We start from the raw sequence: 14586 nt of genomic DNA on the forward strand, positions 1-14586 counted from the left end.
TGGGGAAAAAATAAAAAGTACACTGAAACTGGCAGTGTTAGGGGAAGGTTGTCACGGTGTCTAGATTATCAGGCCAAAAGAGTACGAGTGGTTTTAAGGCAGAATGGTAACGGCTTATTTGGGAGAGCCTCTAGTTAGTAGGCTGTATGTCTCTTTTACACGTATAGCCTCAAGATTCAAAAATGTTGGCACCCGAGCAGTTCTGGCTCACGGCGCTGCAGGAGGAGGTCCTGCTGCCCCTGCAGGGAAGTTGTGCTTAACAGAGGTTTGGGATCAATCCTGGGCAGCCACTCATGTGCCGTGCCCTGAGCATCCCTGAGGCCCACTGAGGTGGGGAGTTAAGAGTAAAGAGTGTCCTTCAGGCCAGGAGTTGTAGTCCGCATGGGGTACGTGTGTGGATGTAACACTTCATTAAGTTGACGATGTGCAGGTATTTTTTGAAAATTCTCAGTAATGCAAAACTGTAAACATAATTACTGACTTTTCTGTCCAGGTTGTTGAGGTTCTTCATGCGGTTCTTCATTACTCACTAAAGCAAGTATCTTGAAGTTCTCAGTATGAACATCTCCCCCTGAACAGTAGCAGAGAAATGCACGTTTCCCTTTCTTCCGATTAATTACCCCACAGCTTTATAGAAGATGCATTTTCTGTGTGCTTTTTAAGCTGTGCTCCCCATATGCTGTATTCGTTAGCTATAATCATTCACAGCTGTTCTCCGACAAAAATGAGGGTGTTACTTGCCCACTAAGGGGTGTTACTTGCCATGCGATACGCTTTCGTGACCTTCAAATGCCACATGATATTCGCTATAGTTCTGAGTCACGTTTTAGATGTATTTGCACAGATTGCATACGGTGTGATATATATAGCTACATAGATACAAATACCCTCACATAGATTTTATATGGTATGTTTTGTTTGAGAAAGGAAAACTGAGTAAGAAATAATTATTACTTTGAATTTTAGGATGGATTTTCTGCATGAGGCTATCTCCCATGGGTGATGGCTTGTTTTAATTTGAAAGCTATCGCAAGCTCACTGCAGGTAACTATGGGCCCAGTTGTGTGCTCCTAGTTACGAAAATCTCCAGCTGAGCATACAGATTTTCTTGCATGAGACATGGTTTTGTACTCTGTAGCATATGTTGTGCTTGCAGGGAGCTGGCATAAAACAGATTAATTCTGATTATTCCCGACTAACTTGAGGATCCATTTAAAGGGAGAGAGACCCAGAGGCTTGGAAATGCGACATGGAGGCCTGAAGTGCTCTCTGAAAAGTTTGAAACATTTCAATAGCCTTGCTTCACTGCCAGCCCTGTCCAAAACCATAGCCAAGGTTTTCGGATGTGACTCATGTATCTCGGAGTTTCTATTTCCCCTGTTCAGGTTAAGCCTGGTTTTTTGAAAGTGTTGAGCATCCCCTGCTGGAAATCAGACCCCTTTCAGAAACCTCGGATACTCAAAATCAAAGTAACACTAACAAGATTATCGGGCTGTGTACGCCAAGCTAGATGTTCAGTGTGTTGCACCGGTACTTGGCTCCCTGCAGCCACTGAAGCGAGCGGGGTGCTCACGGGCGTTTCTTTTAACAAGGCTCGTGTGGGATTTCCTGCGTACGTGTGGGGGTTAAGGCACGGTCAGGCAAATGGTCCTTGCAAAAGAAAAAGGACGCTTAATGGACATTAGCAAGTTAAACAATTACCTGTTAAATAGACTAATCAACTTTCTTTGTGCCATCATTATCTAATTAGATTATGAAACCTGAGAATGCTTTAAACATTAATTAATTTTTGCCATCTTGTTTTCTTCCGGGAGGTTGCGCAGCTCGCTCCCCACAGCTGCCTCGCTGCACCGGGCGTGAGCGAAAGTCACTGCTCAGACGTGGTTAAAAGGGAGCATTTAATTAGTCATGAGCGTAAGGCAAGATTTCATTCAAGCATAAAAAGCAGCCAGCTTTATACCCTCTCGCGCCCGGCTACACGTGATGCTGGTGAACGTTTCCACGGGGTCTGCCCTCGCTGCTCCCCGCTTCCTCCCCAAACGCTGCTGGTCGTGTCCGGGCCCCAAGGGCAGCCCGTGTCCCCCCGCCCCTCGGTCTGCCGCTGCATGCCTTCTCCCCGCTTCAACGTCAAGGGGAGAGCGCCGATGCAGACTTGCGATCGCCTTCTCGGGCTCATCCTGCCGATCCGCTGGGTAATGTTCATTCCGCCGGGAAATTGCTGCCCAAGCGCGCTCAGAAAAACAGCGTCGTGCAGAAGTGACGCGTGTCAGTTGCTGTTCGCGGTCCGGCGAGCTGCAGGGGCCGGGAAGGCGGCGGGGCTGGCCACAGCCCAGGCAGCAGACGTGCCCGGTGGGCGCAGGAGCATCTCGCCCTCGGCTGGGGCGGCTTTACGGGAGCTGCCGCCGTGCCCCCGCCGAGCTGTGCGTGCGAGGGCGCTGCCTCGGCCCTTTTGCACGGGTGGAAAAAGGGGGTTCCTTCACAGCGTGGGTGGGCTCCGGTCCTGGGTGACATCCCGAAGCGGGGAGGGCAGCCACCTGCCCGCTGGCGTGGTAGCACTGGCACCGCGCTCACGCGGGTGCCCCAGCACCGGCATACCTTGCCATTGTCCTCCAGAAGGGCCTTAGGAAGAGCAGACTTTGACCGTGCGATAGCTTGGAGCCAAAATTCACACTTTTCAGAATACGTATGGAAATTTGTCAACATTTGTCGTTGTGGGAACGTACCAAAACGGGCCTCCGGGTTCCTCCGTTCAGCTGCAGAGCGATGCCGGCTCGGAGGAGGGGAAGGTATTCCCACGGCTAAAACCGGGGGCACTCCGAACGGCCCTGCGGTGAATTTAGCCAGTGAATAATTAGCCGGTTGCTGCGGCGAAGGCCTGAGGCGCCGCTGTAGAAATCGGTAGGAGCTCCTGTACCTGCCTTCGCCGCGGAAGCTCAGCTCTGGCGAGGAGCCCAGGCTGGCCGAGGAAGGAGCGGTGGCCCTGGGGGCACGTACCTCCCGGGTGGGGGCACGCGGGCCGGGAGGACGGGGCCGAGAGCAGCGCTCTCCCCGGGGAACGCGTGGCCGGGGCGCATCAGGAAATTGTATTGAACACAGACGTGATCAGCAAACTTTAGGGGCTGATCCGTTTTGTCCGATTATGAGAACGTTTTCGATTTGTGCTGCAAAATCTTCTCTGTCAAGTCCTTCCGCTACGAGGAATTTCTTTGCATGGCTGAGCATTTGCGGGTGAAATTCGTTCAAAGCAAGATGTGACCTGGCCTGGCAGAGCAGCACCTGTGGGGACGCTGACGCCAGCTCCGACGGCTGCTGGCACACCGGGCTTAGGTGAGCAAGGGCCTGGTAGACTGTGTTGCATGTCCCACCGTGTTCAAGCTGTTACTCAAGTGCTTGGAAGAAAACATATTCGAGTAGAGCATCAATCTCAAACCTGCTGCTGAGCCTCAAGCTATAGGACTGGCCAAGTAAAGCATAGGGATAATTTAGATGTCTAAAGGTCTAAATGTCTAAACTTTGAGAAGAGTGAAAGTGCAGAAATAAAAAAGGAAAACAGGGAAAAATATAAGTTTATCTCCTGATTAAAATTGGGCAGCCGCTGAGAATTAATCAAGAAGGCCAATATGGGATCAAATTTTGACATTAAACCTATTCGATCCCTTCAGCTGTACAGGAGCGAAATAATCAAAAGTGTGCATCAGCAAAAGAGAATCAACACACTAAAAAACATTTCTTTATTAATTTTTAAATCCACTGAAATATTATTTTATTACCTCCTTAAGTTGTACAGCTGGATTCAGAAGAGAATTAGGCTCTTTTGCACCATAATGAAGCATAAAACATAAAGTCAGAAATCAAGCCAGGACTCAGGGCACAGCAATGTTCTTGCACAGTGGCAATAGGAAGAATTTGACATTGACCCTGACTAGTGCTGCTGTTACACTTTTGCTTAGTAATTTTTTATAGGATGAATAAATCCAGCACTGCTGACGTTCATGGCTGCTAACAGCAAACCTTCCCTGGAGACTCCCGCCCTGACGGAGATCTGGCTTCAGGCTTGGTGCAGGGATGATGGAGCTGTGAGCCGCTCTCTTCCCCGGGTTTTCCCGTGAGTTACACATCAGGGCGGGCAGGCTGCCGTGCTTCTCCTCCAGCCCGTCGCAGCGAGGCTGGAGATGCAATGCAGCATTGCTGGTCCTCAGCCAAGGTGCCAGAGCCCTGGTGTGATGTGGTGCCTGGTGGCAGGCGGGGGTGAAGGTGCGGCAGCTCGCGGATGCATCGGAGGGGGAGCAGAGCGTCATAAGGATGGAAGCCTACGGGTTAGGAGGAGTACGATGCTAGGCAGCGTGTCGTAAAAAATATCCACGCAGTGCTGGTGGCTTTTCAAGGACAAAATATTGTGATTTGAAAAAAAATAATAATTTTGGTTTGTAGCAATGAGTCCTTTTTGGTTTTTTTCTCTCTCTAACCTTCAGGGGAGCAAGACAGCAGATTTGGCAAGCAAGAGAGAGCTAGAAAAGCTGTTCAGCAACGGCAGTAGCTGTGCAGGTGCCATTTTCTGCTGACGGCAGGTTTCACAACGTACCTTCTCTGCTCACAGTGTAGCCTCTTCCCCAGGGACCCCCTGCAGCAGCCACGTACATGCACAAGTATCTCATGTTACCGTGTCAGGCAGGGAGCTGCAGAATACGAATTAGTGGCAGAATAAAGAGCTGAGCTCCTACCAGTTTTGGATGAAGCTGCTCTGCAAGGCTTCTGCATTTTGTTTGCAGGTTTTCTGTTGCAATGCTACTTGGTATGCAGTTCAGACAGTCCACTGAAATACAGCACATGCTCCAGCAGTCACATACGGGTATTGCTGTGGGGCTGCTTGAGCCCAGCAGCTGCCAGAAACTCCATCTCTGTGTTTGGTTATTCTTCCTGGTGGAGAGGTTTGAATATGACTGAAGGCGAATACAATTTTACCCAAGTCCATGTCCTACCAAGCACAACTTGCCAAAGCAGCTCGGGTGTCAGAAACTCCGTCCTTTCTGTTAAATGACTTTAAGTGTTTCACATCAAAAACCACACAGCTATAGGTGTTTGTAGTAGCAGGAAGGTACGCTGAACATATGGCCAGCCAAAACCGGCAGTCTACGAGTGTGCCACAGCAAAGAGGCACCAAGTGTGTCTCCCACCCGTGGCAGGCAGAGCGGCAGCACCCAGGGCTGCCCAGCCCTGCCCTGGGCCGGTGGCCCCATGGGTCCAGCAGCGCAGGCACACGTCTTGGACCCCACTGAATTTACAAATACAAGGTTGCATGCATGGAGCTCACTCTGATTACAGGGAATGTGCTGACCAGCCCAGTGGCAAACCTAGCTTTGCCAGGTTTTCATCGTACAAAACTCCTGACTTGTCTGCCCCCCTGCCCGTCAGCGCCTGGGCAGGAATGGCAGCGGGAGAAGCAGTACGAGGTTACAAGACAAACGTCGTTTCCTCAGAAGTCGCTGGTACAACAAAAGGTCCGTGTCTGCTCTGGTCTGGTTCCAGTGCAGCAGCGGGCATGGGATCAGAGGAGCAGATGTCTTCAGTTGCAGCCGGGGTAAGCTAATTGCTGGGCTGGCAAGCATCCTCTGCCCATCTGAACCTGTCAGCTGCAGGATCAGCAGTGATATTATAATTACACATGAGTGCTGTCGCTGTTCCAGTACCTGATCCACTTGCCGGAGAAACAGAAATGTAAATTTGAAACCAACACTGGCCGGTTGCTGCTATGTTTTTTGTCCTTGGCTGACTCCAAAATGGAGAGGATTTGTATTTCAGTTCCAGTAGTTTTGCTCACCACACATTGTCCTCAGCACAGGGGCACCTGCGCTGCTATTTAAGCCTGGATCCAAGTTCATCTCTGAGCCCAGCTTTGCCCCCTCCTTCCCATTTGTATGTTATTATGCCCTCAGCAACATGCACTGCTCTGAAGCGGAAGAAAAAACTCAGCATAAGCTGGTGCTTCTTGTTGATGCGGTCTGGATGGGCTGGAGAGAGGACAGCCACGACCCACCAGGAGCTTTGCCAAGATTAATGCCAGCACGTCAAGCCCAGACTGTCGCCAGCCCCGCAGCGGGCAGGGGAAACACAGCAGGGCCTGATATGCCCTTCCCCTTGCACTGTGATTTCACAAAAGATCATGGATGCTGTGGGCTTTGTCTGTAGCCCAAAAGCTCAAATTCATTTCACCTCTCTGCATGCAGCCCGAATCGCGCAGAGGCCTCTGGAGATGTTCCCGGGAGGTGACAGCAGGACTGCCTGTGACTCCCATGGCTCCCGGTCCCCAGCCTTGTGCCTGTCTCACTGGAAAAATCAGCATAGCTCCATATTCCTGCAGGTCTTGCAGCAAGTCCCACCTGTCCTTGCTAGGCATGGCGTGTTGCTGTAGGTCAGAGAGGGGAGCGAGCACAGCGTGAACTACATGAACCACTTCATCCTTATGAAGCACTTTTTGAGGATGCTGCTCCCGAGAAGGCAGCACCGCCCACATGGGAACATGCCCGAGGGCAAAACTCCTTGCCTGCATCCCTCTTCTCTCAATTCCAGCAGTTTCTGCCTAACTTCCCGGTAGCTGCTGGCCAGCAGCACTTCCTCGCAGACCCGATGGCTGCTTCACAGTAGTCCTTCCCTGTCATCCTCTGGAAAAAAATAACATTGAGTCACATCTTGTTTCGAGCATCTCGCACCAGCTTTCCTTTCTTCCTCCAGCAGCAAAGCAGTGAAGTGCACACAGCTAAAAGGTCTTTTTTTCTCAGATATTCCTGAGTCACTGTTGAGCTACCAGAAAGGGAATGGTCTCAAAGCAAAAGGTGTGTTAAATTATTTTCCTGCTGGCTTTCTGGCATTCTCAGTTTTGTATTTTGAAGTAAGTTGGTGGGGGTGGGAAGGATGTTCCACAGGTTTTTGCATTTTACTGCCAGCAGAGAGATCACTTTAGGGACTAGGTGATGAGAGCAGCACAGAGGATTGTGTTTCCCTTCCTAATGCAAGATTCATGCCCAGGCTGCCTCTCCTTACGCTCCCGGGGTGCTGGTGGAGGCACTCCACTCCAGCAAGCCTCCCCGGCTGCCCGGGAAGGGGCAGTGGGCTGTGCTGCACCCTTTCAGGAAAGCTTTACTTTACCAGCTTGTTCAGCATAGCTGTTGGTGTTCTTCATTAATAGCGGGGGTCTTGCACCATATCAGCTTTCGTTTGGAAATTTAATTTTCCTTTGAGAAATCACTAATTCTTTCCAGATGCAGAGAGCAAAAATGAGTAATTCTCCCAGCGTTAAGGGAGAGATGGATTGCTGCCCAGCAAAGAGTGACCCCTCCCTCTGTGTCACGGAGGCGATTGCTGGCCTTTTCAGGTAAACCAAAGGAAATGTGCTCTGTCCTCCTTGGTGCTTTTGGAGAAAACCAAAGCCCGAGGCAAGCGAGGGGACAGGAGGGCTTTCCGATGACACAGCGATACTGTGCTGACAGTGATTTGTGCAGTGTGTAAGAAGCCAGCTCTGCTCTGAAAAACGAGACCCTGAATGAATAAATCATGGGCCCTCTCTTAGTAACTTGATGTCTCGGTCCAGCCTTCCTGGTGGCGGGAGCTGGCTCCAGCGCTGCGTGCGGGGAGGGACTCCTATTGTCCGGAGGCTTTTAAGGGCAGGGACCGCCCGCCACCGGCTTAGGAGCTTCTCCACAGGGCCGGTGCTTTGGTGGGGGAGTGGGGAGCCTTGCTGCGCGGTGTGGGACCATGGAGGGAAATGCGCACCTCCTCCAGGTCATCCGCAAGATGCGTTCCCAAATCAACAAGCTGGAGAGGGAGAACAGGGCCCTGAGGGGAGAGCTGCAGGTCTGCGGGCAGAGAGCTGTGCTACCGGAGAGAGAGGCAGCAAGAGGAGGTGGGAACGGTGACGCGAGGAGCCTTGACGACGATGGGGAAGGACCAGCTGGCTCTCCAGCATCGCTGCAGGGAAGCATCGTGGCCGGTCCTGCTCCGGCACCAAAGGAGCAGACAGGTACCGAAGAGCCAGGGCTGTCCGTGGCACCCGTGTGTGCTGCCCGTGCAGGATCCCCCGGCCCAGCTGTTACATGTCTGCAGGGAATGGGAGACGACAGCCACTCGCTGTCTGTCCGGTTAACTTAATGGAAGTGCTGTGGCCTCCTTCAATGCCCACACCCAGAACCACCTTAACTGGGTGTCTCACTCTGATCTTTTTAGGGGGTTACCTGCATCCCCCAAGCTGAGCTTGGTGGAGTATTTTCCTGCTGCTCAAGCAAAGAGTTCAACTCAAAGAGCTCAGTTTGTCTTTGCTGAAGCAGAATTTGACCTACTGCTTTGAGTTTTCTTGGGCGTGGACTATCTTGCCCATGCCTGTCCCCTGTCTGTTCCAGACAGAAAAGGACCAACAGTTGTAATTGTGCCGTAACCTCTCTTGCCTTAGTAAAAGATGAGAAAAACTCTACAAATAGTAACAAATAGCGATGGGTTGCATACATCGTGCCAGATGTGCAGTTTCTTTTTGCAGATAATGCAGTTAGTTTTGGCTGATGGAGAGAGGGGCCAATGTATAGGAATACACTCTCTTCACAATTTTATCAGAGGGGGGAAAAACAGAAATATTCCTCAGTTATAGAATTCTGTTTGGGACTTCTGGAGGATTTAATGAAGCAGGAATTAGAGCAAAATATTGTTCGGTGAGACGTAGTTACATAGAATTAAATGTGGTTATTGGCAGGGTCAGGCTGTCAGGTATCGTACATGCTTGAGGCCTGCCGCTTCCTTGTCTGGTGTCTGTCACGTCCAGCCCTCTGGAAAACTGCTTCACTAACGCAACTTCTTGGCCTTAGCATGGCGTGTGTTACGAGTTGCAGCTGCCCTTACAGTCCACGTGCTCCACAGGTCTGGTGGCTGACCTGTGTAGCCTTGGCTCCGAACCAGCCTCCTGGAGAGGTCTGGGCTGTGGAGAAATGCCCCCACAAGTTTTGACAGAGACAAGTCTATGAAAATGAACGAGATGAGAGGCTGAACAGTACTAGTGGATTTACAGTGAACCTGGATGAGCGCTGCAATCGAATAATGCTTACTGCCAAGCCCACTGAGCCCAGTGGTCAGGTTACTAACCCGAGGGCCTCTTACGCTGGGGCTGCTGGTGGCTATGGATGTCGTCAGCTTGGGAATAGCTGACTGGTCTTCGGGTGGAGCGTGAAAGATGTGCAAAGTGCTTTCCAACCTTGTGGCTTTTCCTCTCCAGCTGCCTTCTAGGGGATATCTAGAGGATACCTGAATTCTCATTATTATTGTTGTTCCTAGCTCTGCTTTTGTCTCCACTACTCAGATACCACCATGACTGTGCGGCGCTACTCCACCGCTTCACCGGCGCCCGCCCCTTCCAGCACGAGGTCTCACCGGGCCAGCAAGAGGCCTCCGAGCAATGGGCTCCGGGACGCACCGGGCAGCGCCCAGCCACCAGCCCCTCCTGGCGCAGCACAGCTCACCAGCGGCGAGGGGAAAGGGCTTGAAAAAGCGCCAGCCAGCCGTCTCTCCTACAGCCATTCCAGCAAAATGAAGCTGTTTCAGGAGCACGTCTGTAAGTGCAGGTAGGTTCAGTTTGCCTTCACAGCATTGCCTGCCTGGGCTGGTTGCAGGTTTCACCTAGTAACATATATGGACATTGCTTTGGGTTTTAGTTCGTTATCAGCAAAATCTTTGTTCAAATGTACGCGGCATTGAGCAGACGGGAGACTTCTTTTGGGTAGGTGGTCCTGCTCCTCCTTGCAACGCGTGAAGATTGCCAGTGTTAGCGGTTTAAATTTACTACAAAGGTGAGGCTGAGGGGAGAGGGAAAGGGGTTGAAATCTTCCCTCTGTTAAAGCCAGGCAGAGTTTTGCAGATTGATGTGTTATTCTGACAAGCTAAGCTTGAAAGGGCTTTTTAAACTTTGAATGAAAAGCACGGCGATATCAAGGAACTCTGAACTATGCTTTTGAAAGTGTGATTAATATGGCTCGTGGATTTAGATGCACTGTATCACATTTCCCCTATAATTGAAGCATTACATGTTAATGATTTCAGCCTTGGGGAAAAATACTCTCAGGACAGCTTCTAAATTAAGTGAAAAGGCTGCTGGACAAGCCCCACGTGTCTCTGCTCATTGATGAGCAACTTTCCAACACAGGGCAACAATCAAAGGTAGAAGCACCAGTAATGAGACTGTGATATGCGATAGCCTTTGTCAACTCCTGGTACTGATGTGTACACCCTGGGGATCCATGTCGATTGCTGGTTTTAGTGCTTATCGTGCCATGCTCAAAAGGAAAAGAGTCCAAATGGCCTCAAAGCACGTGCATTTGAACGGGGAGAAGCCCGTGGGTCTGCCCGCCCACGCACGTCCTAGGGCAGGACTCCAGTGGCCTCTGCTCAGGGGCTGCACGGCCGTAGCGGGTCGTGCTACCTGCGCCGACGTACCCGTCCGCGTGGCACATCGTGTCAGCTTTTGCTCCGCGCCACTCTCGCACAGCAACGCGTCCTCAGAGCAGACCAGTGCACAGCCCCTCACGCTCCCCGTGCAAACCCAGTTAGGAGCCCAGCTCCTTGCTGAGAGGCTGGAGGGGACAACGAGGTCAAGTTTTCATAGGCACCTAGGTTTTCTTGTAAGGACATTTGAGGGTCAGATGTTTTACAGCATTTAAACACCTAAATTTAGTCCCTGGCAGGGAACTTGTATCGTTTTCAAAAGCACCCTGACCCTGTAACTCTGGATTTCAGCATATGCTCCACTGCCTTCAGGGAAATTTAAGACTCTCCGTGCACATAAATGCTTCCGAGAGGTTCACTCTGAAGCCAGCTCACGTGGAAAGCGTGTATGTTAGGAAACACAGGGTCAGCATGCGGGAGCAGGAACAGCAACGACAAATGCTGCTGCTTTCTCCTAAGGGGAAAGAGAGCTTTCAGAGCAATCAAAATAGCAACGTAGATCTATTACAACTAATGCCTTGGGACCTACAGGTTTAAAAGCACCGGTTTCCCAGCGGCCAAAGGAATGGCAATGATTATTTTATTGCTATCTTTAGAGCTGCCTTGTCAGCTCTGAACAGCGGTGAGTGTGGCACTCACTGTGACTCGTGTCCACTCAGCGTTGGCTGCTTTAGGAGAAGAACTGGCTATGGAAAGAGCTTTTTACCTAACCTCCTCAGCAGACTGGGTGATATCCTGAAGCATAAAGCTTTGTGTTTCATATATCAAAAAAAGTTTAATATATTTTCTGGTCGTAATGGTGGATGCTTCCATTATATATACACAAAGGCCTAACACAGACAGCAATCTTAGTAAGCTTTTCACTAGTAGGAAATATTTGTGGCAATGAGTTCAGTGAGCTAATTAAGCTTAATTTTTTTACAGTGATGACATCTTTGCTTCCCAGCATGCTGGTCCGTGTCAGGTTTTCTTATTTATCGTTTATTGTAGTTTTCTCACATTTTGCTCCAAAGCTATAATCCTATATGTGATGCTGAATATTTTTGCTTTCAGATTAATTCTGTAGAAGTATCACCTTGGATTTATCTAGAGTGCAGTTGCATCCAAGTAATAAAATAACAACACTACTAACAAATCATCACTAATTTGCATGTCTACAACATTTTCATTCATATATGCTTGTCCTGGTTTTGGCTGGGATAGGGTTAATTTTCTTCCTAGTAGCTGGTACAGTGCTATGTTTTGGGTTCAGTATGTGAAGAATGTTGATAACACTGATGTTTTCAGTTGTTGCTAAGTAGTGTTTATACTAAGTCAAGGATTTTTCAGCTTCTCATGCCCAGCCAGCGAGAAAGCTGGAGGGACACAAGAAGTTGGGAGGGGACACAGCCAGGGCAGCTGACCCAAACTGGCCAAAGGGGTATTCCATACCATGGGACGTCACACCCAGTATATAAACTGGGGAGGGGGGGGGGGAGTTGGCCTGGGGGGATCGCTGCTCGGGAGCTAACTGGGCATCAGTCAGTGGGTGGTGAGCAATTGCGTTGAGCATCACTTATTTTGTATATTCTGATCCTTTTATTATTATTATTATTGTCATCTTATTATTGTTACTATTATCATTATTAGTTTCTTCCTTTCTGTTCTACTAAACTGTTCTTATCTCAACCCACGAGTTTTACCTTTTTTCTCCCCGATTCTCTCCCACTGGGGCGAGGGGGAGTCAGTGAGCAGCTGTGTTGTACGTAGTTACCAGCTGGGGTTAAACTACAACAATGCTAAAGCATTATTTATACCACGATTCCCACTTTTTTTGGTAAATAAAAAAAAAGACTAAATATTTGAATACTTTAGGCAGGATAAGAGAGGCTGAGAACTGTTTTCAGGGCTATTATATTAAAATTACAAAAGGTACAAGGCCTGTTTGGTACAAATGTCACCATTGGGGTGTTCAGGCTTGATGGTTTCACATTCCAGTGAGACAGGTCTAAATGGCAGGTGAGAAGGGGCAAGGAAATCACGGTGGTTCTCTGCTCTGTAGGACACCCCCCAGTAACCATCAATAAATACTTTCACGCTTTCTTGATTTTCTTTTCTTTCTTGATGGGTCTGAGTGAGCTGATAGCCATCACAGAGGACAGTCAGAGCAAAAACCAAAACTCTGCAAAACCCAATCCCTTTACTTGCCAAACCAACCGGTTTTGGGACACGTAAAGGAGCGTGTTTCTCCCTCTGCTTTCACAGCCGATGTAATTTATCACACGCACACTCACGACTTGGAAACAGCTGTTCTCACCCGCTTCTAGTAGCTGGGTACTGATGCATATAAACATAAAGCCTCTGAAGGACCCCCTGGGTCCATGTGGGTGCACGTGCACCCTAAGGGTTCTGTACGCATGTAGCTTTGTACAGACGCATCGGGCGCTGATAGAGAGATGTGAGGCTCAATGGAGAAAGGGAGATGCTTCCAGCAGATGGACAGACAGGCAGGCAACACCATGCTTTGTCCCTTGGGAAGACCGTGTGAACCCTGTCCCAGCGGGGCATGAAATCCTGCCTCCATGCAGCGTGCAAGTGCTGAAAGCATTTACCTTTTGCTTGCTGGGTTTTTTACTTTCTTTGCACCTTTTATACGTTTGTAATCCTCATAATGCTTTCTCATTTTTCTCCAGGGGTAAAGTAAAGGCCGTTAGTTTCCTCTTACCAATGGACATGTCATCATATGCTGAAAAGCAAGGTTCCCTCAAAAGCCCACAAAATCAGAGCACAAAACAGTTAACCACCATCGCTGAAAAGGATATGTGAGCTGGTGAATTTTTAAAGGCCCATTGATTCTTGAGATAAATTGGCCTTAAATGATAGCTGTGTGTCAGGTTCCTTTCCTGCAAAATGCTTTGGCAGGATGCCTGCAGAGAACCACCCGGCCTGTGTTTCGGGTCACTGGCCTGATGTTTAGCATGGAAATGGAAGACATGACAAAGCCGGCTGGAAGCCCATACACCGTGATGAAGCCACACGATAGCAAAGGTACCTCCGCAAAGTAGCTTCTGCGCAACATGTCTCAGGAATCCTTTACCTTGGGACTGCTGTAAACAGGGTGTTGAAGCTGGTTTTCATGTGTTTGTCACAAAAAAAGCAGATACCATGTCACCGCTTGTGTTTGCTGATTCCCTTGCCAGAAAGGTATTTGATGCAAATGACAAAATAAGAGCTATTAAAGAGCCTCTGAGGTTTTCTCTGTATGTAAGACTTTAAACCTTCACAGTACTAATACAGTAAAATTAAGAAGGCGTTACAGAGTCAGCTAACATTGCTCTGAATTTCTGCAAAGCTTGGCAATGACTGTTTATGTCCATTTGGGGTTCACCTCTAAGGGAGAGCAGGGGAGAGTAAGTACTAATGGGTATGAAAATGTGACTACAAATCTGTTTCCGACTTGGTGTGTTCATCCAGCCAGAGACTAAAGGCTGTACACCAAGTCAAAATAGGAAGAATTGTGAATATCGGGATTTTTCAGGAATGGCTTCTCAGCACAGCTCGGATCAAAAATCATTAGCAGAAATTCAGCAAACAGGTGCAGAATAAATGTGAGAGAGAACTACAAACAGCTTGTAAAAAATGAGGAGTTCTTGTTAGTTCTAGTCATATGAGTAAAGATAGTGTCCCACATGTTTATTTCGATTACAAGTATTTATGGAACCAAAATACTGCACATTGCTGTTTCTTTATGTACAGGCAGCACTGATGATTGAATATTGTACAGAGAATGCATGAACAGTAGATGTTTGTACTGATAACTTTAAGGAAGATTTTCAGCTCGTTTTCTACTCTTAAAGTCTTGAGCTTTCAAAAGTGAAAGCAGAAACCTGGTGGAAAAAAATCCCTTCTGGATTTTCTGTGATGTTGTACGCTTGTATAAAAATCTGTGCTCCTTTTTTCAGTTTGAAATTCACCGTGTTTTGTATATTCAAGTACATTTTTAATATATTCTCACCAATGAAGTAATAATTTCAATTTCACTGCTATTTTATTTGTGGATTTTTATGTTCAACTTGGGTCCATACAGAGTTGCATTGTAATGTCTGAAGTAACGAATTGATGACTTCCAGCAAA

At 48.8% G+C, this 14586-nt stretch overlaps 1 protein-coding gene across 2 annotated transcripts; it reads left to right on the plus strand.

The window, feature by feature from the left end:
- Window positions 1–7708: 7708 nt before the first annotated feature.
- LOC115347489 (putative coiled-coil domain-containing protein 195) lies at window positions 7709–14283 on the plus strand. Of its 2 annotated transcripts, none has more exons than XM_030028936.1 (3): window positions 7709–8014; window positions 9335–9596; window positions 13146–14283. In XM_030028936.1, the coding sequence occupies exons 1-3, from the start codon at window positions 7750–7752 to the stop codon at window positions 13276–13278; spliced, it is 660 nt and encodes a 219-aa protein (XP_029884796.1). In that variant the 5' UTR covers window positions 7709–7749; the 3' UTR covers window positions 13279–14283. The 2 variants fall into 2 exon arrangements, with proteins under 2 accessions (XP_029884796.1, XP_029884797.1); XM_030028937.2 differs by lacking the exon at window positions 13146–14283 and adding an exon at window positions 10072–10135.
- The last annotated feature ends 303 nt before the right edge of the window (window positions 14284–14586 follow it).

The sequence above is a fragment of the Aquila chrysaetos genome, chromosome 10 (genome assembly GCF_900496995.4).
Source record: "Aquila chrysaetos chrysaetos chromosome 10, bAquChr1.4, whole genome shotgun sequence".
In the NCBI taxonomy this organism is placed as follows: domain Eukaryota; kingdom Metazoa; phylum Chordata; class Aves; order Accipitriformes; family Accipitridae; genus Aquila; species Aquila chrysaetos.